Genomic DNA, 25,000 nt, shown 5'->3' with positions numbered 1-25,000 from the left:
ACTACGAGCTGCATAACTCTCTTATATCATGGCATAGAATATACAGTGGCCAACACAATCCATGCGTCATACGGGGTTCGCATAGTGGGAAGCCGGGTTGGATGCAATAATGTCGAATATACAACGGTTTTCCCGCGTTCTGATTAGCTTATTTTCTATAACATGGTATAAATATACATATGTTCTTAACTAGCGAACGAAAATACTCCCATGTGGATTAATCACATTTTTCAAGTTGTTTTCCTGGCTTAATCCACATGGATCATGGATGGGCCAAAAATTCTTTAGACAACCATCAAAATGATAGAAAAGGCCTTCTGCTATGAATTTTGGTCCACAGGTTTCGCTCGGCGCAATGGTAAGCATGCGGGTACCTTCATAGAGACACGTGCCAGTTACGTTCCCTACCACCGCGCAGACGGCATTTCCTTGTCGCCAATCAACCAAGCTTCCACCCAACGAATAGCAAGCCCACCAGTTGTCAATGTTGCTTTTGATCAGTATCTCTGAGCCAATATGTTTCCAGCGCGAGAAGTCCATGGCGTTGTAGTCTGTTTCACTCAGTGGAGTAGTTGTCGAGATGGGGACATCTACTCCCAGGGTAGCTGGCCAGTTGGGTCTGGGAGTAACTGCGTTTGATTTATCTGTGAAGTGACTATAATTAGCGAATGTATAGCTCCACACTAGAGTCCAGCCTCCTCCGTCAGTGTCCATGTCACAGTAAGCCTGGAAAGCGTCGTTCTCAGATTCATAGCCTGGATCTATCCAATAAACACCCGAAGACAATTGTGGATTCCAATAGCTAAGTAACCAGCACGAACTAAGAACGGGTGGTTGAGTAGTATCTATAGAGAGAATGCAGTGACGTATGTCATTTATGCAGTAACAAAGGTTTATGTGGTGTGCACTTTATCTAGATGCCTGAAGAGACCAAGACTTTAACAAGAGTGTTTTTCACGAATTCTAGCGGAAGGGTTAGATTTCTCCTGCAGTGTAGGATCGGAGTTTTACTTAATAACTGCCGTTTATGTAGGAATCAGTGGTTACGGTTTGCTCTTTTCAGTAACCATTCCGTAAGCGATTGCATTCGTATTTACCTAACCTCCTCAGACTCCTTACAGAAAATGAAATCTATAAGAGTGGTTTGCAGAACTCATCACAAATTGAGGAGATATAAGAAATACGTTTAGCTAGAGCTTACCCTGTGAAGTAGGAATTTCGTCAGAGTCGTTCTGAAAACCATAGGATGCCGGAGGTTCTGCTGAAACAACCTGAAAAGAAAAAAATACACGTGAGTTACCGATTAGCTGACTTACAGCTCCACCGGCTGACCGACCGCCTCAGGGAACAACCAGCTGACCGGCTGCCTGAGTGACTGGCTGATTGATCATCTGACTAATGAATTTGAAAAACACACAAACGAATGAACGAACGCGAAAAAAACAAAACAAAACAAAACAAAACAAAAAACAAAAAGACAAAAAAAGCACCGTAGCTCTTATAGTCTAGACCTAAATAAACATTTAAACAATTAACCTTTTTTTATTTAGAGCTGACCTGAGCACCTTAGTAGAAAATGTAATTAATTCTTATGCTTTTGGTTAACGTTAGACCACTTAAGGGTTGCAGACCGTTTAATCAGGCTGGTATATCATTTCTTTGCATGCTTATACCCTTTATTATATGGCTGAGAAAACTACTGCTTTGTGATTGGCTAAGAGCAGGCCAATTTATCGCTAATTGTTAATTTGCTGTGCACTACAGTCCAATTGACAAGCGTGTTCGCAATTTTCTCAGTCGGTCATATAGTAAATGAGAATCGTATGAAAGCTCGAGCAATTGACGATTTGCATTACTCGTGATATTTGAAAGTTCTTTTAAATTTCACTCGCCTAAACTGCTCGTGCAATTTTCAGGGAATTTTCAAATATCACTAGTAATGTAAATGCTTAATTGTACTGCATTCATACGATTACCAATACTAATTATAATTATTTTCTCCCCTGCTGCAACCCCTGGAAAAAGCAATTAATATAAAGTCTTCTTTGTTCCTGACTGACACACCTTTTCTACGTAAGAAGAACCTTTTTGTTTTAAAAGCCTGTCCGGATACATCTTTCTTGTTTCTCTGTGTAGTGAACAGGTCTCTCCACCCGTGATATAATTTGCACTTTTACAAACGGCCTTCCTTGCACACATCTGGGAACAGAAAAACAACGAGTCGACCCTTCGAATCCAAAAAGCATCTTCATCTACGAAGAAAGAGTCTTCTTCGATTTCAAAGAAAACGCCAAACTCCTCTGTTTTGAGCATTGTTGTGAATGACAATATGGCAAGAACTGCGCTCAACATCTACCAAGGAAAAAGAAAATGAAAAATAAAATAAGAGTCAAACAGCAAACGCAATAAGACTCTAGAACAAAGAAAAACAAAAGGAGTTCGCAATACTTATAAAAGGTGATGTTATTGATACTAGTAACTACTTACTATTCTCCTATTTGTCAAGTGATATGTTTTTGTGGCGATGTCAAGCTCAACTGAGGGGAAGCAATCTCTTGGTAGCTGTGTCAATTGGTTTGATGAATTTGCACTTCCGCAATAAACCAGTTTTACTGGATTTTTCTTAATTCGTAATGACTTTATATTGTCCACTTTACGATTTTTTTTCCCAAACTTTTAATGTATTTCCGCATTTAGAGGACGAATATCAAAACAATGACATAAATAAAATAATTGTTTCAGTATTAGTCCCGGCACTTTTCATCTCTTAAAACCTCAATAAAACCTAATGTGCTTCGTCACTCGTTGGAAATCTCTCTCAAATGGCATAAAATGTTTCGAAAAACCATTTTCAACCGTAATTACGTTTAACTTACGATGAAAATCTCCTATTCCTAAAATCTAAAATATAACCTACTTTCCGTTTTCAATATTTTTATATGGACCATTTTCACTGAGGAAATTAAAGCGAGTCAGCAGAAACGAGGCACTTAGACGAAGTGACAGCTGGTATTTTGGTGAGGATTTTCATTCTTTGAGTCAGAACTTTGAGCAGTGGATTTCAAATTAGATTCCCAAGTTAGGGTTTTGAGTCCGGGACTCGAGTCGGGATCGGGAGTCTAAATTTCGAGCTGTAATCGACTAGTTTACACTTCTACTTACATTGGTTTCTGCTGTTGTTTGTCGTGGTTAGTTTTCAATCTAGTTTGCTTGCGGTGCGTCACTCCTGTTTGCTCGCGGTTACATGTAGCTTTCACTCCGACTTGCTTGCGGTCATCTTCCACTCTACATCTGGTTTGATTTACTTGCGTGGTTAGATCTAATTTGTTGGTTAGGGTAACATGCGTAATTGCAGTAAATAATTTTATTATCAATATACATGAATATTTGTTCGATTAAAATATAAAGTCTTAGTAAGCGAGAACAGTTGTACACGAATACTTAGAAATGATTTTTTTTTTCGTGGCAAGTTTCTTAATTACGTATCTCCATATCTTATCTTAACCGTAAATCTCTTTCCGAAACTGAAAAAAAAAAAAAAAAAAATCCAGGCCTAGACGGATACGAACTCAAAATCCTTGCAATATCGGTGCAGTGCTCTATCAACTAGGCTATCAAGCCAATTGGGCATTGGTCTCGTTGTGAGTTCGTAATATAGACATACCCCTATGGCTAGATGGTAGAAAAGGTAGTGGATATATAAAAGATCATTTGCAGTTGAACTGCGAAGAAAGGTCAAAGGATATCGAATGATCATCACATCTACAAAGCTTAAGACTGCTGCGATACCGGCCGGTACATTGTTCTACCAACTGAGCCATCAAGTTAGCTGGGAGCTGGTAAGTTATGAGTTCGTGATATACCTGTTCAAGCCTGATTTTTTCGTTACATCTTTCTACGTAGTTCAAATATGCAGGACTGAATCGAAATTTGTTATAACAACAAAGTGAAGCCTTCTTGAACAGGCCAGCGACCATACGTTATCGCACAGACGAACACACTTCTATTATAAATTCTCCGAATACTGACAAACTGACTGACCATATCCAAACTGACCATAATCATATAAAATATTTGTGAATGCGCAGTTTTTCTGTACCTATTCGTGAAGCAAACTGGCTGTATTGCAGGACCAATGCAATGGTAAATATATAGTGTCGAACTATTTTACCATTATAATTATTATTATTTTTTTTTTGCTTTTCTTTATATATATTTCAAAATTGAGATATTTTTCCAATATACCCCTTTGCGTATCGTTCGCAGAAAGCAGAGAGCAAAGGAGTTCCTCGTCTCAGACTAAAAAAAAACAAAAAAACAATATAATAGCTCTTTTCTTGCATTTTAGGGACAAATATATTATATAGGTTAGTTGAGTTGTAAATAAAGTAAGTATGGTTGGTTTGATGTTGGCCGTTAGCAGCTTTAAGCATAACAGCGGTTGAGCTAATCGTGAAAGTCAATCCATAGAAAGAAAATAATTAGGAGTAAAAAAGAAATGTATAATACACTAAAACATATTTGCTGAAATTTGTTAGAGAAGAAGTTGATAGGGAACAAGATCAAGCATTTTCCAATAATATAAAAATAAACTGAATTTCTTCTTTATCACATGCCGAATAAATTAAGTAAATAAATGAAGCAACACACAGACTGTTACCTAGAAATCGATCAATCTATTAATCACAAAATGAAGGAAAATATAAGGTAACTCAGTAAATCAGTTATTGAGTTTTATTTTGTACAGAAAATTGGGTGGTCAGTTAGCACTGTCTTTTGCAGCAACATAACTTGAAGTATCCATAACTGTATTATAATTAATACGAAACTCCACAAGTGACCCGTAGATTTGACTTCATATTTGCATAAAAAAAACAAACGAACAAAAAAATCATTAAGTGGCTTCCATTCAATATAACACAGCGTCTCGGCTTCGTTAATGGACCTTAATGGGCTAACTATCATTTCTCGTTTACTTTCTCAGTTCGCAGTTTGTGTTCTAAGCTTTCTGCAAATATCAAGATCGATATATAGTTGTGCAGCGTGTAGATGTACGCGGCGTTGATTTCTTGTCAAAATTTATTGGGTTTAAAATGCTACGCATGAGTTCGCTTCATCACTCTCATTGGATCGAAACTTATGCTCGACATTTTAATCTACCAGCACGCGGTACGAAACCAAAGAGATCCGTCATAAAACCGGCCAACTGATAAGATAAGATAAGATAAGAACTTTATTAATGTGTCGAAGTCGCTAGCATACAATGTACACTACAACACGATTTTCAGATCTTACTACACACAGTTTCCTCATGGCTTCAAGACCCGAGAGAATATTCGGTTTTCTCTCTAGGAATAAAGTCATTCAGCAGAGAAAGGACTTCCGATCCGGTGAAATGGATTGAATGGAGAGTTGGGCCTTTATTCCCTGGCCGGATTCGACTTCCGATGAGCCAGGTCGATTTAGAAAACGACGAGTTCAATGGCCCCGCGCGAATCATATCGATTCGTCGACATTTAATACCACTTGTTTCAGTCTCAATAACGACGAAGGTCCATGGTGTCACTGTCTATGGCACTCGACTTCCGGAAGTTTACCCCTTTCATGCTTTAAGAACGATGAAGGTTAATTGATAACGCACAAATCGACTTCCGGTGCGTGAATTCGTCAACTGCCTTAAAAAGAATCCACCAAGGTTAGGTGTATAAGACATGGATGTCCGTTTAGAAACAAAAAGCGAACCTTGTGTTTCGAGGTTGTTTAAACGGTTTATTGACATATAATACCTAACTGATTATCTATTACCTACTCTCGGTTTACAACTCATATTTTCCGTGGCAAGTTTTGCGGATCATTTCTACTGAGATGCGTTTGAGAATGAACAACGTAATTGAAATAAATAAATAAATAAATAAATAAATAAATAAATGAATAAATAAATAAATAAATTAACAAAAAAAGAGCTGCATTGAAGAGTGAAAAATGCCAAATTTCCATAGTGAATGTGATTACTCGTGAAGAAAATACAATAATTTCTTAAACCCACTTGAAGTGAAGGATCCATTTAATACTAGCTCCTTACGATTCGAGGACAAAATCTAATGTAAATTTTCCACTTCAAACTCAGATCGTTTGAGACTGAGCTTGTTATTTTTTTTCTTTATTTCCGGTCTGTTTTGCTCTGTAAAAATCCCTACTATCGAGACCCAAAACTTCCGTTTGGAAATTCATCCACCTTCATACGTCATAAGCTGCCATCGCTCGTATTTCCATCATAAGTTTGCTGTTCAGCCGTCGAAACATGAACGCCTTACTTTCAAGCGCATCAGTGTTATTCAGAAACACCAAGCGATCCTTGTTGTATGGATCCATGGCAGTTTTGACAGTAGGTTTAGAAGAACTGATTCAAAGCGTTGTGTTCAACTGCCCGTGTGAAGGACACTTCCCTTATGGATTGGCATTTCTATGGGCACCGGCTTTGCTGCTGTTTCTCGCCGGGATCCTGGTGGACAGAGACCTGTGGAAACTGGCAAAAATCAAGAAGAAAAACATGACACAATCACCAGGCCGTCGGTTTCTAAAAGCATTTCTTGCTACGCCGTATATTTTCATAAATGCAGGTATTGCCCCCGTGGCGTGGCTCGTAATATCCTTTCTACAACAGCAGTATTACACTTGCGCTTATTTCGGTCCTCCTTTCGACGGTGAGGCTGCAGTGGGCAATGCAACTGATAAATGCCATGGTGCTCCAGACTTCCGCTCAAGAGAGGTCGAGGAAAGTTACAAAACCCAGAGTCAACTAATGGGCTGGTCTCTGATGCTGATGGCGGTGTGCATTCTCTTCACCTCTATTTGCATTCGTCGATGTCTTCGAAAAAGAAAGGAACTTAAAATGCCGAGTTTGGAATACTATCTCTACATCGAGGCCGAGACGGCAATAAAAGAGTTCCACACTATGGCTAAAGAGTGTGCAAAGCAAAACGCCAAAGAGAACGTAGAGAACTCATTTCAGAACGCAAAGATCAAAAGGTTTGATGCTCGCATTCAAACGGTGGCAAATGATGTTGTCCAAAGATATGGGATGTACTTTGTGATACCATCACCCGAGAGTCCCACAGTCAGAGCAACAGAAACAATCCGCCGACCGGATAGTCTACCACTTCCACTTCCACACTGCGGGTTTGAAGTAACCGATGGTCCACCAATTGCAAAGAGCAATGGAGTTGTAAGTCCGAGTCGCTCATTGCAAGATGTTCAGATTTCGGAGATAAACCCAGCTCCATGTGATTGCCGCTACGCGAGGCAAGCAGTTCCGAAAATTATACTTCATCGACAAAACGCTGTGATTGAAACAGTCTGAAAGTAGAAATCACTTCAGTTGCGGATTATGACATAAGTGAATGTAATAGTTTCCCGTAATCCTATCTTATGTAAGTGACTCTACATAGCAAAAAAAAAATTACTATATCTTTCGGCTTAGTAATTACCATGCTTGCACAATAGTTTTATTGCATTTTTGGTTGCCCGATACACACCAGAAGTACTAATTTTATACTTTACTGATCAAGCTTCTGTAACCCTCCAATTTTTCATAGATTAAATTAAGATATAAACGATTGGAGATAAAGAAGTATTACATGACGTTTAGTGATTACACCTTACCGCAGGACATTTTAACGATATCAGGTCATTTCGCCTTTTTCGTTAACGAGTTTTGGTTTTGCTTGTGCAAAGATTCTCTGAAATAAAAATTACCACTTAATGAGACAATCACACTTTGAATGCAAGTTCTGTTACTCGTTAGGTTGAACTTAGGCCCCGTTCACTCTACGCCGGAGAAATTTGAAAAGGCAGCTTTATGTTCTACTTAAGAAATAAAAAACGTATACCGTGTTTCTATCGAGTTATAGAAACACAAGTGGAAGTTTGGGAGAACGAGAAATGCTTGGGAACACGAGCCGCAGGCGAGTGTTTCCACAGCTTTTTCGACATTTTGAAAAATGAGCTTTTCGAAAACGATGACACTAACGTTGATAATTTTATTTCCTTGCCCAAGTTTAATTGTTTGATCCTGAGTAAATTTACCAGTACTATTTGGAATATTCATTCTCTTTGTGTAAGGAGAAAATTAAAACACCTTTACATCAAGGATCATTAGTTTAATGCATGCTCCTCATTTTGGGTAAAATGTTGTTTTGCAATGCAATATATATTTTTGTTCTGGTTAATCTATTTTTATTCTCCTTCACGGCAAAAGCACAAAGTCAATAAGTCAAGATTCTTTTTATTTTGTTTTTCTCTTTGTCATTATCTACTGCTTTGATCATGGCTAGAATTATTCTTGGTAGTCGCGCTTCATATCAAAATCTTCCATTTGATTTGGCTTGCAAGTGAGTATATTTCTACTATGTAGTTTAAGAACCGTCTGTACCAAGTAAACTGCTAGGTTTTCGAATGAAAATGTTCCCGTGTGGATTAACAACGTTTTTCACATGATTTCCCTGGTTTCTTCCGCAAGGATCATGTGTGGGCCAGTTATCTCTGGTGTAACCGTCAAAATAGTAGTACATGCTATCCGTCGTCTTAAACTTCGGTCCATATTTACCCGGAGCGACAAACCTGGAAGGGGCAGGTCTATACTTGCACGTTTCAGTGACCTGCTTAACAATTTGACAGTTTACAGTCCCGCTCTTCCAATCAACCAAGCTTCCGTTTGCTGGATCACACCTCAACCAGTTGTTTATGTTGCTTTTGATGAGGACCTGTCTGCCAAATTGTTTCCACAGCGAGAACTCCATGGCGTTGTAGTCTGTTTCGTTCAACGGAGGAGTTGTCGAGATTGATACATCCACTTCAGGTTTTACTGGCCAATTTGGTCTTGGTGTGATTGCGTTTGACTTATCTTTAAAGCGATTGTAATTCTTGAAAGTATAGCTCCACACTAGAGTCCAGCCTCCTCCATCAGTTTCCATGTCACAGTAAGCCTTGAACGCGTTGAACTGGGAACCACCTTCGGGGTCAATCCAATAAACTCCCGAGGAAATATGTGGTGATTGTTTGAGGAGGGTCTGGCACGAAGGAACTGTCGATGATTGGGTGGCACCTATATAAAGCGCTACGTAATTAGCGCTATGTAAATTTAATTATTATTATTATTATTATTATTATTATTATTACTGATTATCATTATCATTATCATTGTCATTATCATTGTCATTGTCATTGTCATTGTCATTGTCATTGTCATTGTCATTGTCATTGTCATTGTTATTGTTGTTGTTGTTGTTATTATTATTATTATTACAAAGAGCAGTTTTACCTGTTCTAAATCGTTTTCCTTGCTTCAATTCGGATTGGACGGGTTGACGTCAAAATTATTTGTCGTAGAATCTATAATTTTGGTAACTTCCAATTTTCGAATGGGAAATTTCAAAACAGGATAGGCAAACAAGATAGCTGCAAATTATTTTAAAGTAAGGAAAACGAGAACAATTAATATTGTTTTCATGATCTCTTGGTCAAAATTGTTGTTCTTAAAGGGGCACTTATCAAGAACAATACTTCGAAAAGTCGAAAATTAAAGACATAACAATACTTTTTAAGGATAAGTAAGGTTCGATAAGAATTTTATAATAGGCTGGTCACACGCAAGTTTTGCAGACGTTTTCAACTGCTATCGTTATGTGGTGGAAAAGCTTATACCAAGAGATTATCAAGGTAAGAGAGTGAGTTCTCCATATAGGCCTTCTACCCAAGGTAATCCCTGTTAAGTTATTTTTAGACATGGTACTCAGTTCTTCCGAGAATGTTACTTGCGCGATGTGGACGTACAGCCAAAGCGACTTTCTTGAAACTACCTGAGACGAAATGGCCGGAACGTCAATTTACATGTTTTGATTTCCTTTCATAGCAGAGATGTTTCTTGCACTCTCAACCGTCTTTTTGTTCGGCCGGGCTTTCGATTGTTTTGTACTCGTTTTGCTGTTCATTATTTGGCCGTTTGTTCGGTATTAGGGAGTTTCATTAAGCAAACTTTAACGGTAACGGCAACGAGTACTTTGTAAGCGCGTTATAATTCTTTGTTCATTTCTTTGCCGTTGTTTACAAAAGGTAACAAAACAAGAACGTGGAATAACCAAATACTGCATATTAGAGAGAACGTGAACTATACGACGGCCAATTTTTTAAATTTCTTTTTCTAATTTTGACGCTGTCTTGCATATTCTGTTTGGGATATTTCTGACAGTATAGACCAACTGAATCAATCTAAATTTTCGCGAGATTCGTAGGTTCAATATTTAGTCGTTTTTTAAGCAACGTTGTCTTTGGCGTTGTTGCCGTTGCTGCTTAAACTGCTTTTTGCCACTTGGGAAGCGAGTGCCTGCCTACACTTTCGACCATTTGTTTGTTCGGTTGCCTAGCTTGCGTTTGGACGATTGTTTGCATTGCTTTGCACTCATTTGTGAAAACACTTCTCTGCCGTTCATTTAGTTGTTATTGTTTGTACAGGGGACATCCGTCACTTGTTTAAAATCCTGTTAAAGTTTCGAAATGTATTAGAACATACCGAGAGCCGAAGCTCCCTTGCTTGTAATCAAAATGTCACTGAGGGAGACATCCCAACAGCGTTGGAGGTTTTCCTTTGCTTTGAAACGAAACGAAACGAAACGACATAAACAGATCCTCCACGAAAACATCCACGTAAAGCGCGAGTAATATCCGCGGAAGAACTGGGTACAATGTCTAAAAATAACTTACCTTGGATATAACGCCTATATGGGGGATTCACTCTCGTACCTAGATAACCTCTTGCTAATGCAAAGTCATAATTTAGCCACTGCTTTGACCAAAAATATGGCAAATTGTGAAACATTGTTGAAGATGGTACAAGCACTGTTTCGTCATATAGACTTTTGCTAGTGAAATCAACATAAGTCATTAAAAAGGACAAAAGAAAAAAAATGCCCTTACCTAGTGATGTAGAGGCCTTCGAAATGACAACCTAAAATGAGTAGGAAATGAGAAAATCAATTCCGAATAAAGAGACTCAGACCAGAGGTGATTATAAGGATTGGACATTCTGATTGGTCGAAAAGCTTGTTATATGACGCTATATTAATTCACCTCACGAGAGCTTGGTTACTAAGCTCGCCATCTTTGCCATAAACGTGGCGGACAGTTGCTGAATGAAGTTTTCATCGATTTGGAAGACATCACTCCAAGTCCAAGATATTTGAAAGGATGGAAAATTTTCAAATTGACTGCTGTCGCCCTTGGACCAAAAATCGTTTCAAGAACTCGTATTCAAAGCTTTTAAGAATCGTAAACGCAGTAGTTGCGTTGTTCGCCAGCGGGTCAGATCGACTGACCGAAATTTATTTTCCTTCAAGCTAAAGCTACTCATTTTTAGGCGATGATGACAACTGTACATGAAGTCAGCAACGATAAAACAAAGGTACCGGATGAATTTATTTTTCGTAGTGTTTCGCTCGCTCGTTTGTTTTACTGCCGAACTCGATGAGTAAATTGATTGACAATCGATGTACATGTAAGCTTATTATTAAAACTACGTTTGCATAGGTTAATGGCACGAACAATTGCGCCTGTGTTTTTATGTTTTAGTCCGTTGTTTCTCAGTCTTTGATATTCACCTCTGAAAGTTATACAAAAACACATTCGCCTCAGGCTCAAAAACATTGGTGAATAATTGTTAAATATAATTAAACTAATTAGAGCTTAAATATCCTTTCGGTAGTGTTGCCATCATTACTAATAAAATATGAATTAATAGCTTAAGGCGTGTCTTTTAATCTTGCACTTATTGATTGGTATGTTTTGATAGACCTTGTTCCCCAATAAGAGTATATTCAGGTAAACTGCAAAATGGCTGTTTCTTCCGGTGCACCATTAATTGAAACGATAATTCAGCTGGTGAAATAATCTAAGTTATGGTCTGTAGCATGTTTTCTTCTTCGTGTTGTTTACTACGAAAAAGTAAGGGCAGACCAACTAATATGAGATCGAGGTCACAGGCCGGTGACTAGAACTCATGAAAAAAAAAAAAAAAAAAAAAATCGACTTAGCGTCGGAGTGCTGCTTCAAAGTTTGATGAAGGAAGGGCCGTATTTTGCAGAACTGCATTTAAAAGTCTTTTAGTAAGACATTAGAAACCGTCCAAGCCAAACGCTGTTGAATAACAGGAACTACCTCGCAAAAAAAATAAATAAATAAATAAATAAATAAAATAAAATAAAATAAAAAAATAATAATAAATAAAAAATAGAATATAGTTTTAGTTTTTCATCATGTTTGTTTTTGTCAGAATGCAATATATCATCTCCTCGACATAAATTGAGGGCTAGTGAACGTTCACTTTTACGCCAGGTTAATACATTCTGTTCGATAGCGCTCAAAAAAAAAAAAAGAAAAAATGATTCGATTTGCGTTTATTAGAAGTCTTAAAACTAGGACGATCTCTTCCTGTAGCTTAGAGTTCATGCAGTAACACTTAAATAGCAAACCTTTTCCATATAAAAATATCCTTGTTGTTGTGAAATCCTATTTGCTTGCTGCTGTGTTTTTTCGTGTCCGAAAAGGGAACAAGCTCCCTGACTTTGTTCGAAGTTTGCGCTGTTGCACCCATCCTGCCTAGCACACTTCAGGGAACAGGATATTAGCGAGCCAACTGCTCCTTCCCAAATAGAATATCCACCATGTTGGAAAGAGTTTTCTACAATTTTAAAGAAAACTTGATGTTCTTCAGCTTTAGTCGTTGTCGTTACTAACAAAATAATAGCGACAGTGGCTTGCAACATCTGCAAACAATATTTGAAAAAATAATAGTGAAAAAAGAAAAGAGATTGCAGTGGTCTTAAAACATACGAATTGAAACGAAAAAAAAAAGGATCATTACAATCATTGAAATAAAGCAACAAACAACAGATTTAAGCTAAACATTGGCTTAAATACAGAGCGAAACGATGAGCCGACAAAAAAAAAAAAACAACAACAACAACAAAAGAAAAACAAACAAAAAAAAAAACTTATATTGTACCGGAGTAGGATTCAGTGCAATAAAGATACATAGACCAAAGTCTTAGAAACTTTAAGGGGATTCAATAGCTTCTTTTTTTATGTGAAGGAAACCATACCGTGTTTTTTTCCCCCAATATTCATCAACAAATTACCTTTTTTTGGAATGTTATTATTATTTTACTGTTTCTGACTTATTGCCATTTTCTTTAATTTACAATGCCTCATTTCGTAAATCAAATAAATGTCAGCATTCAAGTGGAAACCGAGAGTTTACAGACGGAGAAAATACGATTTTTATTTCCATGTTTATTTTTTCCTTGCTTTGATTTACTGTCTATTTACATTTGCTGAATGACTTCCTATAATAACAAACAGTGACTACCGTCTTTGAAAGTAAGTTCAATATTATTCTAGTGACTGAGAAAAAAAAGTTCGTGAAACCACGTATACTTGTCTAGACCTACCCCTGAAAATGTTGGCGGATCGTCACGATCCGAGACGAGTCGCCAAGTTGACGCGGATCGCGACGAGGCGAGACGGGTCGTGACGACCCGTCACAGCCGTGAAGCAAGCATGTACAGTATGATGAGTCTTCGTTCTAAGAAAGTGATGTTAGAAACATTTGTATTATCAGTGGAAGACGAAACCCGTAGACAACCAATAGGTAAACAGAAATAAACAGGCGAACGAAGTGTGTAAATATTCATCGCTCTATAAAAAGGTGAGGCCACAAACATGGTTTATGTGGGCGTAAAAAGGCAGAGGAATAACTCGAAAACCGCAAGGTTCATCTATCCCCCTGGCTCGACTTTAAAAACACATCTTTTGCCTAAGTTATTGTAATTTTCTTCGCAAATGTGTAGTAAGTGTCAAGAGTAAATAAAGCATTGTTGTGCTAGAAGAATTTAATAAATACCGAGACGACTTGTTCACTCCATGAGTGCTCGGTTCTTCACCCGGTTTCCCAGCGGAGCGCGGATTAAGGAACTTATGTTCTTTTGTGGTACAATCCACGCGATGGCATATGTGTAGCCGTTAACCTGAGAACTTTGGGTGATTATTTGATCGCGTGGTGCTTCATATTTCAGTTCATTTTCGTAGTCTCTTTGTTTAGCGTCCAGTGATTTAAACTGGCGGTAGAGTGAAATATCGCTGAAGTGCTTTGTTCGTAAAATGATCCCTTTAATGCAAACCGAGGGTTGATTACGGACGCGTAAAGCGTAGGCGCCTGTTGCGTGGTAAAACTCCAGTTATTTGAATTGGCGACAGAGCGAAATATTGCTGAAATATTTCGTTAGTGGATGATTCTGAAAGAACTCGTTGAGATAAAGTGAAATGCGAAAAAAAAAAAAAAAAAAAAAATTGAAAAAGCTCAATCCGTCTTGAAGATACAAAGATCTCAATTTGCTTAATGCTCTAAAATGGTGTAACAAAATGGCGAAAAATTCAAATTTCCACACTTTATACCTTCAAGACGGATTGAGCTTTTATCAATAGTTTTTTGCCAATTCACTTAACCTCAGAGAGCTCCTTTTTTGTGTGTGCCATAACAGGGGAATGAAAATTTCCGTTCAGCACTATGACGTCATTTTCCCGCAAAACAACCGTTAAATTAAACAACAACGACAACAACAACAACAACAAATCATACGATTGTTTGGGACAACAAGTTCTACCATTTTGCAAAGTGAGCTCCACCGGATAAGGGACCGTTCATTTTTTATAAGGTAGGGGGGGCTGGTGGGATTTGGGGGGGGGCATGCGAAAAAAATGGCTTTCGAGGGGGGGCCATCCTAAAAAAATAAGGGGAAAAGGGGGGGTCACGTGAAATATTTTAGTAAAACTTTAAAATGGCACAATGTTTGAATATCAAAAAAATTGCTATAGAATAAACATAGAAGGCAGGATACAAATTTATTACAAACTTTCCTTCTGCTTTAAAAAAACGTTTGGCGACAAAAAGCATTTGTAGCTACTGAAAAGAAGTATTTAACACTGTTATTTTCGAATACAACTTTCACTGGCACTCATCTTCATCTCCGCTGTCGTCGAGTTCTTCGTCGCCGCTTGTGCTGCTATGGGAGTCTCTTTCACCAATGCTGCAAGAAGCAGCAATGCTTTACGTCAGAGTGTACTCTTCAGGGTACATGAAGGTGTAAACATAATCTCTGACTTCCCGCTCAAGGTTGGTGGTGATTCTGCTTCTTGCACCATTGGTGAAATAATTCCCTTCCAAGAGCTGTGCGATGTATGGCCCATGTCTTCTAAATATCGACGTGGCAACATCCTCAACTTTAAGACACTCTTCCGGGACGGCCGTTCTAGGAGGGTACACAAGGCGTTGTGGAAGATCATTTCCTAGCGGGTTTCCAACACAGATTCCGTAGACTCGTTGGACGTTGTTTTCAGTCCGCTTCCTCTTTCTTTCATTTGACTTTCTGCGGTTTTCTTTTTTCCTTCTCCTTTTGTTGATGTGCTGTTTGAGTATGCCTTTGAATATGCTGTTATAATTGCTCTTCTTATTTTCTAGTGCTTCCATGTCCTACGTGACCTTCGTCAACTTAGCTTCTGTAGATTTGATCTGTTTTACATTAAAACTGTGGGCAAATTCTTTGCCCTGCTTTAAAGCAAGCCCATTGGACTGAAAGAGTGTGGAATCGTGTTCCTTTACATCTTTCAATATGACATTCAACTTTTCCACCATTGCTCTGTGCTCTTTGATGGAGAAGTTCAGTTTTCTTCCATCACTGGGCGTCAACTGGTACCCTTGCATGGAAAACTCACTCGTCCTTTCTGAACAGCCATCCGCACCTAGAAAAATTGCTTCTTTTGCTTGTAAGATGTCAAACTGCCAGTGGATCGTTCAGCTGTACACCTTTTCTTAAACGACTCGTCGCTTTCGCCATTATTGCGCATTTGGAATGAGCCTCTTTCATGATGCTCATGTAGTAATGCGCTCTTTCCCCGATTGGATTAACAATATAAAGAAGAAAGAGCATGGAAGTGGCAGGCTGGTTTTAAATGACCCAGAGAGCATTGCTCTATTTGCAGATAAGTTTATTCTCAAATCGAAGTTTGTGGTGGATTATCTTAGCATCTTGAAGTGCTGGAATTTAAAAGGAAAAAGAGAGCAGAAGAAAAGGCAAAGTTAAGTAGGCAGGAGGATTATCCTTGGACTGAGTTGTGCAAAGATATCGATCTAACCAAGCTTAAAAAGCTACGTGTTCCAGAACTAAACAAGTACTCAAACCACCACGGGCTGAAGCAGCATTTGAAAAGCAGCAAGAGTGAGAAAGTAAAGGCAATTGTAAGACATTCATGCTTGCAGCAGAAGAGTCCTCTCGGAGCTGGCCAACCAACACTGAGAAATGCCAGGACATTGACACAAAATGACAACAGGGCAAGTGCTGACAGCAGTGAAACGGATGAAAGTGACAATGATGAGTATGACAGTGATGCCATTGACTCTGGGGGAGAAGATGACTCAAGTGACGTCATTCTTGCATTCATCAATTCAGATGTGGAAGATGCCAATGAGAGGCCAAATGCCACACGCTCAGGGCGAGCCATAACTAGGAGACCCGAAATTGACTTCTCTTTCCTTTCATTTGTTTTTTAAACAACAGCTCTCTTTCGTATAGAGATTGTAAATATTGTCTTCATAGTGAGCACAATAACGTGAAGTAGGGGGATAATAGAGAAATATTAAAAAAGTTGAAATCTAAATATTGTTTGTTCAATTTTTTTTTGGGGGGGGGGTCATCCCAAAAAATGACCGCTATAAGTGGGGGCCATGTGAAAAAATTGGTAAGCTGAGGGGGGGTCATGCGATTTTTTAATGGTGCTTCCCAAATCCCACCAGCCCCCCCTCCCTCATAAAAAATGAACGGTCCCTAAAACAGCGAAAAGTTTTCCGAAGGTGTCACTTGAAGCGCTCTACTGGCCCTGCGCAATTTTTTTTTAATACAAATTGAGGACGAAAAAGCATTGGCACTTGCAGTAGTGGTAAAATGCCCACTTATCTGAACCGGTAATGGATAATGCTTTGTTCGTAAAATGATTCCAATGATTTAAATCGAGGGTTGCTTACCTACAAATAAGCCTGCACGCCTTTAGGCGTGGCGAAATGTCCATTTATTTGAACTGGTGGTAAAGCGAAATATCGCTGGAATGCTTTGGTCACAGAATAAGCTTGAAAACTTCTGGGTGTGGAAAAACAGTTATTTGAACTGGTGACAGAGCCAAAAATTGCTGAAATATTTTGTTAGTAGAATGATTTTCTCCGATACAAATCCAGGACAAAAAAAGTATGGGCGCTTGCAGGTGTGGTAAAATGCCCAGTTATTTGAACTGGTGATGGGGCTAAAGCGAAACATCGCTGGAATGTCTTGTTCGTAGAACGATTCCAACGATTTAAATCAAAACAGTGAAGAAATCATCTCTAAACAACAATTTGGTAAAGTCCGTTCTTTACACGCTCAGTGCGGACTTCAGGAAAATTGACAATTAACTTAACTCCGATTTAGTGAAAAGTTTCTCAAGGAAGCTGAGCCAAACATGCACATCGCCGTGGCCAATGGAATCTCATTTATCTCTTTTACCAATAAATACTATACTCGCAAAAGAAAGTAGTTCAAAGTCCAATTTAGGGTAGAGAAACTGAAACAAACTAGCCTTAGCCATTTACTTTCACATTGCATAGTCCTGGAACTTTATTTCCTTCAAAGGTCAATAGTACAAAAATGGGTCTTAGTTTTATTTATTTTAGTCTATTTCTTTTGGATAAAACATGTTGAAGAATTTCGGAATTAATTGGTTCACAAGTAATCCCTGAGTGAATACGGATCGGATTAATATACAGCAATGTCAATCTCAATTTAGTTATATTACAAAGAATGCAGGCTTGAAAGCCCTCTGAAGTTCTTTGAAAGCTTTCTGAAGTAGGATATTCTGGATCGTGCTACAACTGTCAACGATCTGTATAACATATTATTTTCCGGACTAAAAGAAGGTAGACAAGAAAACATTTTAAATCCCAACTCGGCAGGTGCTTTATTGAATCTTTAACGATCTTTTTTCCGTTCTTCTGACCTTTATTTATTTTTGACTATTACTTAATGCCGTATGCTCATTCTAAAAGCCCTGAATAAAGATTTTTTGCTCAGAAAATGTCTAAAATACTCTGGCATACATGTAAGACACACTTATTGGAAGATTTTTTTTCCAGCACAACACGCTTACAAGCAGGAGAGTCAATAATCAAGAATGGCGAACTTCACTTTGAACAAAACATTCAGAACAATTACCAAAAGACATGGCCGCATTTTTTTCAGCTTTGAACCTTTTTCTATCCATCACTGCATCACTTGGCAATTCTCTGATCCTTCAGTTGCTCTCCATAAAGACACTTCATCCGCCAACAAAACTTTGTTGTGATGTCTGGCGATCACTGATCTTTGTGTTGGAGTTATTACACCACCACTCAAAGCCGTTTTGTCTTTGTCTTCCGTAACAACTGAAATAAGTTGGAAAGTTATTTACTACATAACTATAATGGGCAGCGCTTCAAGCTTTGTTTTGTGTCAAGTGGACAGACTTCAAGCCCTGTTTTCTGGACGAGTCCGTGCACTTATATCTTGCTTTTGGTTGATTTTTATATCACGTGTATCTATATACCTTTGGAGTATCTGTATGGCCGTAACTGTAGCCTTTGCACTCATACTATTTTCTCTAACAGCGTTTGTCTTCTCTTATGCAAAGATTTATCTGAAGCTTCGACAACACCGGTCTTCAAGTGCCCGCAGTCACAAAGGGACAACCTAACGGAAGACAAGTGGTTCTGAATATAGCCCGATACAAGCAGTCACTTTCTAGCGTATTATGGGTTCGGTTGACATTATAAATATCTGGTTTATTCCGTTTGTCGTTTTGCGGGCTATGCTTATGACATATGACCAGGTATCTGAAAACGCATATAATATAGATTTCTACGTTGCATAAAGTCTTATCTACCTAAATTCATCTCTAAACCCCGATTTTTTTTCTGCTGGGCGATCAAAACAGTGCGACCAAGAAGCCACAATGGTGAAAGTCTCAAGATCTCTCGAGAAGCTTTTTTGTATTTTCAGTCTTGTGGCTCTGCACACCATATTAGGCTGCAATTCTTATAATAATACTATTTGTTCCGGAATGGTCCTAAGACCTTTCAAAATATGTTTTAGAGTGAAGTAAAATTATTTTTTACCTTTCAACACAATGGTTAAAGATGGTTAAAGATTGCTGTATGTTAACCAACCGTAAGGAAAATAAATTAACCATTAGCCGTAAAATGCCGAAATATTACCCGTTAGACTCAAAAGCCATTACCTCTTATCAGACATGGAATAACATCAAAGTTTTGGGTAAAATCCGGAATTACAAAAATCCTACTCACCAGAACATGCAATCACTCCATTTTCCTTTCCTCCCTAGTCATCTAGCACTAATACCAGCTTTCATATTGCTGTCAAATCTCAAGATATTTAAAGTAAAAAGCTGAAAAATTATGGCTGTTGTCGGGTTTTATGCAAATTGGTCTCGGAGCCATGTCTTAACAAGTTTGAGAGTTTGTTAGTATTTGATGACTCAGTTTATGGCCTATGATCTCTCGTCCCATTGATAATCGGCAAGAATCGATCAACGCCTGCTAATCTCACTGAAAACTTTAAAAAGATAAATAATTTGAAAGGTTAGGATGTGATGTGAATAAGTGACGATGTCCACGTTTAATTGCTGTTCAGGTGAGGTTTTGGTAATATTATACCAGGTAAATATCAGTATTGTTTAAATAGGACAGAACTGTGAAAATACTTTGCCTCAGATGTGTCATTTTGTATTTCTGCAAATGCAAGGTGTCAGTTACAGCTCATATTCCCTTCACCGTGCAAAACACTCCGGCCCAAAATTGAACAAAAAAATAAGGTGGTTTCGAGATACGAGCCACGGCGAACTTGACCGTAGACGGTTTCACAAGGGACAAGAACAAAACAAGCATATTAGCATGCCAATGAGCGCATTTGAATTTCTTACAGCTTTGAACATTTTTCTGTCTATCACTGTATCACTGGGCAATGCTCTGATCCTTATTGCTCTTCATGTAGAGACTTCTCTTCATCCACCGACAAAGCTTTTGTTTCGGTGCCTGGCGATCACCGATCTCTGTTTCGGGGTCTTTTCGCAATCACTCTTCTCCGTTTTGCTTTTCTTTTATGTTTCAACTGGGATGAGAAGGATAGCATTTTTTCTATATAATTCAAATAAATATCATCTCAAGTCTTGTTTTATGTGGCGTATCAGTCTTCACATCCAGCGCAATAAGCGTGGATAGACTTCAAGCTCTGTTGTCCGGACTCAGATACAGACACGTTGTAACGCTATCACAAGTTCGTGCGGCTAGCGTTTGCTTTTGGATCATTGGTGTAACATGCGCATCGATATACCTTTGGAATATTGACATTGCCGTTACCGTATTCTTTGCCCTTATAATACTTTCCCTTATAGCCTCCGCCTTCTCCTATGCAAAGATTTACATCAAGCTTCGACAACATCAGCTTCAAAAGCACGCAGTCGTGACGGGACGCACGGAGCTTCTACTGTAAGCACCGCAGAGAAATGGTAGGAAATTTTCCTAGCATTCCTTACACACTCTCACTAGGGTTCTTCGTCTTGCGGCCAGGGAAGGCGTCATAATCTGTTTCAGTGAGATGTCGATGATATCAAATAAAAAATGAACCAGAAAGGGCCGATGGAATATGAGACAAGCTTTAAAATGAAGTCACGATATTGATAGCGCTTTAAAAGCAAATAGTGCGTTAAAGAAATTCTCGATGCTTTCAAATGATGCCGGACTCCACCGACGCCAATAATCTGGAACAAAACAAAGTCATTATATATCGGATCACGTCTGAACACACGCGAAGAAAGACTTGGACAGGAAAAAAAACGTGAGCGGACAAAACCGGGGAATGGCGATAAATCAAGTAATCCCGCAATGATGAACGAATTACACAACATGAACCTTCCTCTGCTTCTCCCCCTGAACCAAGTTCAGATCTACGAACTGAACTTAAAGATACCAAAGTGCCTACGAATGGATGTTGAGCGCGGCGAGCAGACGTAAATGTCTTGTTTACACAATGAAAGTCATCACAATAAACTCTGAGCTTGCATCGAGATGCTTGTCCGGCCTTAAAGGAGCGTTTGATTAATCAATCTAAAACAGATCAGTATGGAAAAAAAAAAAAAAAGAAAAAAGAAAAAAAGCGCGAGGAGAAACTTAGTACGTGGTGCTAAGATTTATAGATTGTCAGTGCTTTAGGTGACCATGCACGGCTACCAATGGCTTGGCCAATGGCTCGTACACGCAACGAATCGTAAAAATCCGTAAGTAACGACCTCCGAATAAAGGTCAGCCCACCCCCCACTCTCTAAAAAACAGAGGAACTAAGGTTCAAAAGTATAATTATTTTTCCAATCAATAACCTGAATAACGTACCATAAACTGATGACGATTCAACTTGAGAAGGTATTGCTTATTCCAGGAGGCGTCATGAAGCGCCCTGGTAAAACAAACCCCGCAAAATTTTCATCAAGTAACAAGAAGGTACTAACAGGACCTTTTCTTCAAATTGAAATTACTAAAATTGTCAACTTTGCATCATTTTTAACAGGAACGCATCAAAAAAAAAAAAAAAAAAACATTTAATCGTATAATATATATATAATCATATAATCTTACATCACGGTCTACATATAAAGTGCCCACCCATGTGCCAGAAACATAAATTTGAACTGGAAGGAGGGATTTCTAAACGGTTTATGAGAACTCAGTGTTTTTACGAATTACACCTACAGCCTTAGAAGAATACAGCCCTGTTCTCGTGGAATTAAAAAACAAAACCACAAAAAACAAACAAACAAACAAACAGCAACCACCGGGAAGGGATACTTACAGTAGAAGTCAACTGCGTCATCTCACAGGGTGAGAGATTCTCGCCCATGTCAACTTTCTTTTTTCTCGGAAGTTCTCGCGCGTTTAGAGATGCGCCACACTCGCGTTTTAGGTGCAGGGATCCCAACCAGTGCTTACGTAACTTTTTAAAGGTGCTGCTTTTAGCTCTCCCCCAAATCTACACACGTGTATTTCACTGGTGGAAAACTATCGATTTGCACAGTATTTGGGTTGAAAATTTCCGCTCGTATCAACTTGCTTTTCTCCCGTAAGTTCTCGCAAGTCTAGAGATACGCCACACTGGCGTTTTAGGTGGGGGGATCCCAACCAATGCTTACCTAACCTTTTAAACATACTTCTTTTAGCCCTTCCCCGAACCTACAAACGTGTATTTCACTTGTGTAAGTCTATTGATTTGGACAGTGCTCGGGGGAAAGATTCTCGCCCCTATCAACTTGCTTTTCTCTTGTATGTTCTCGCATGTTTAGAGATGCGCCACACTCGTTTTAGGTTGAGGAATCTTAACCAATTCTTACCTAACTTTTTAAAATACTACTTTTAGCTCTGCCTCAAATCTACACACGTGTATTTCACTTGTGGAAGTCTATCGATTTGGACAGTGCTTGGGTGAGAGATTCTCGCCCATATCAACTTTCTTTTCTCTTGTCAGTTCTCGCGCGTTTAGAGATGCGCTACACTCGCGTTTTAGGTGCGGGAATCCCAACGAATGGTTACCTAACTTTTTAAAGATGCTACTTTTAGCCCTCCCCCAAATCTACACACGAGTAGTTCACTTGTGGAAGTCTATCGATTTGGACAGTGCTTGGGGGAAAGGTTCTCGCCCCTATCAGCTTTCTTTTCTCTTGTATGTTCTCTCGCGTTTAGAGATACGCAACACTCTTCTTTTAGGTCCAGGAATCTTAACCAATGCTTACCTAACTGTTTAAAAATGCTACTTTAAGCTCTCCCAAATCTACGCACGTGTCAGTTCACTTGTGGAAGTCTATCGATTTAGACAGTGCTTGGGTGAGAGGTTTATCTTCAGCAGTTCCTTCAAGCGAGACCCTCCTCAACCAATCACCTCATACTCGATCTGGTGTTTATTGGATTGACCCTGATGGTGATTCCCAGATCAACGCGTTCAAGGCCTACTGTGACATGGAAACTGATGGAGGAGGCTGGACTCTAGTGTGGAGCTATACTCTCACGAAATACAATCACTTTAGAAATAAATCAAACGCAATCACACCAAGACCAAATTGGCCAGCGAACCCGAAGGTGGATGTTATTATTTCGACAACTCCTCCATTGAACGAAACAGACTACGACGCCATAAACTTCTCGCTGTGGAAACAACTTGTCAGACAGATCCTTATCAAAAGCAACGTAAACAACTGGTTGAAGTGCGATCCAGAAACCGGAAGTTTGGTTGATTGGGAAAGAGGAAGTGTAAACTGCGAAATCGTCAGACTGGTTACTGATACGTGCAGGAGTAAGCGGGCTCCTTTCATCTTTTCTCTGATGAACTATGGACCGACATTTAAGACGACGGAAAACAGGTATTACTATTTTGACGGTTACACAAGGGATAACTGGCCCACACATGATCCTTGTGCAAAAAAAAAAAAAAAGCAAGGGAAATCATGCGAAAAAGGTGGTTGATCCACACGGGCACATTTATATTAGAACTAAATCGTAACAGTTATCTGGGTACAGACGGTTCTTAAACTGTAGATACCCGATACATACTCACTTACCATCCAAAATGACCAAAAATAATTTCAAAAAAGGTTAAAAACCAATGTAAGTAGAAGTGTAAACTAGTCGATCACAGCTCGAAATTTAGACTTCTGATCCCGACACGAGTCCCGGGCTCAAAACCCTAACTTGAGATCCTAATTTGAAATCCATCTCAAAGTTCTGACTCAAAGAATGGGAATCATCACCAAAATACCAGCTGTCGTTTCGTCTAAGTGCCTCGTTTTTTGTTTATGTCATTGCTTTGATATTCGTCTTCTAAATGCGGAAATACATTAAAAGTTTGGGGAAAAAAATCATAAAGTGGACAATATAAAGTCATTACGAATTAAGAAAAATCCAGCAAAACTGGTTTATTGAGGAAGTGCAAATTCATCAAACCAATTGACACAGCTAACAAGAGATTACTTCCCCTCAGTTGAGCTTTGACATCGCCACAAAAACATATCACTTGACAAATAGGAGAATGGTAAGTAATTATTAGTAGCAATAACATCACCCTTTATAAGTATTGCGAACTCCTTTTTTTTCCTTTCTTCTAGCGCCTTATTACTTTTCCAGTTTGACTCTTATTTTATTTTCTTCATTTTTTTTTTCCTTCGTAGGTGTTGAGCGCAGTTCTTGCCATATTGTCATTCACAACAATGCTCAAAACAGAGGAGTTTGTCGTTTTCTTTGAAATCGAAGAAGACTCTTTCTTCGTAGATGAAGATGCTTTTTGGATTCGAAGGGTCGACTCGTTGTTTTCCTGTTCCCAGATGTGTGCGAGGAAGGCCGCTTGTAAAAGTGCAAATTATATCACGAGTGGAGAGACCTGTTCACTACACAGAGAAACAAGAAAGATGTATCCGGACAGGCTTTTAAAACAAAAAGGTTCTTCCTACGTAGAAAAGGTGTGTTAGTCAGGAACAAAGAAGACTTTAAATTAATTGCTTTTTCCAGGGGTTGCCGCAGGGGAGGAAATAAATGTGATAAGTACAGGTAATTGTATAAATTCGAGTGCAATGAAGGATTTACATTACGACTGATATTTGAAAGAACATTCAAATTTCACGGGTATCGCAAATCCTTAAGTGCTGGAGCTTTCATATACGATTCTTATTTATTAAATGACTGAGAAAAACTTGCCAACACGTGCGCACGTCAATTTGCACTGCAGCGTACAGCAGTACAGCGGTTAGTCAGCTAACCGGTAACTTTCGTGTTTGTTTGATTTTG

The 25,000-nt window shown here is 38.8% G+C and overlaps 4 protein-coding genes and 1 pseudogene across 4 annotated transcripts in view; 2 read left to right on the top strand and 3 right to left on the bottom strand.

Annotated features, from left to right (window-relative positions):
- Window positions 1-20: 20 nt before the first annotated feature.
- LOC145502067 (uncharacterized) lies at window positions 21-4,059 on the bottom strand. The gene is made up of 4 exons (XM_081481358.1): window positions 4,042-4,059; window positions 2,065-2,352; window positions 1,202-1,271; window positions 21-845 (listed from the first exon to the last, which is right to left on the bottom strand). Exons 1-4 carry the CDS (start codon window positions 4,057-4,059, stop codon window positions 190-192), a joined length of 1,032 nt encoding a protein of 343 aa, XP_081337484.1. The 3' UTR covers window positions 21-189.
- Window positions 4,060-5,951: 1,892 nt separating this feature from the next.
- On the top strand, window positions 5,952-7,407 carry LOC145460465 (calcium homeostasis modulator protein 5-like). The gene has a single exon (XM_081445294.1). It carries the CDS (start codon window positions 6,302-6,304, stop codon window positions 7,358-7,360), a length of 1,059 nt encoding a protein of 352 aa, XP_081301420.1. The 5' UTR covers window positions 5,952-6,301; the 3' UTR covers window positions 7,361-7,407.
- A 1,007-nt stretch (window positions 7,408-8,414) lies between these two features.
- Window positions 8,415-13,035, bottom strand: LOC145502066 (uncharacterized). The gene is made up of 3 exons (XM_081481357.1): window positions 12,522-13,035; window positions 10,245-10,266; window positions 8,415-9,115 (listed from the first exon to the last, which is right to left on the bottom strand). The coding sequence occupies exons 1-3, from the start codon at window positions 12,813-12,815 to the stop codon at window positions 8,415-8,417; spliced, it is 1,017 nt and encodes a 338-aa protein (XP_081337483.1). The 5' UTR covers window positions 12,816-13,035.
- Window positions 13,036-14,773: 1,738 nt separating this feature from the next.
- LOC145502454 (uncharacterized) overlaps window positions 14,774-25,000 on the bottom strand; it is a 77,487-nt gene continuing 67,260 nt past the window's right edge. Inside the window, exon 2 of the mRNA XM_081481784.1 lies at window positions 14,774-16,928. Within this exon, the coding sequence (XP_081337910.1) occupies window positions 15,155-15,574 (420 nt within the window). The 5' untranslated portion in view covers window positions 15,575-16,928 and the 3' untranslated portion in view covers window positions 14,774-15,154. The remainder of the gene's footprint in view (window positions 16,929-25,000) is intronic.
- LOC145502065 (uncharacterized) lies at window positions 22,973-23,889 on the top strand (annotated as a pseudogene).

Source organism: Orbicella franksi, chromosome 11 (assembly GCF_964199315.1).
Source record: "Orbicella franksi chromosome 11, jaOrbFran1.1, whole genome shotgun sequence".
Taxonomy (NCBI): Eukaryota; Metazoa; Cnidaria; class Anthozoa; order Scleractinia; family Merulinidae; genus Orbicella; species Orbicella franksi.
This window is presented reverse-complemented; position numbering and strand designations above follow the sequence as displayed.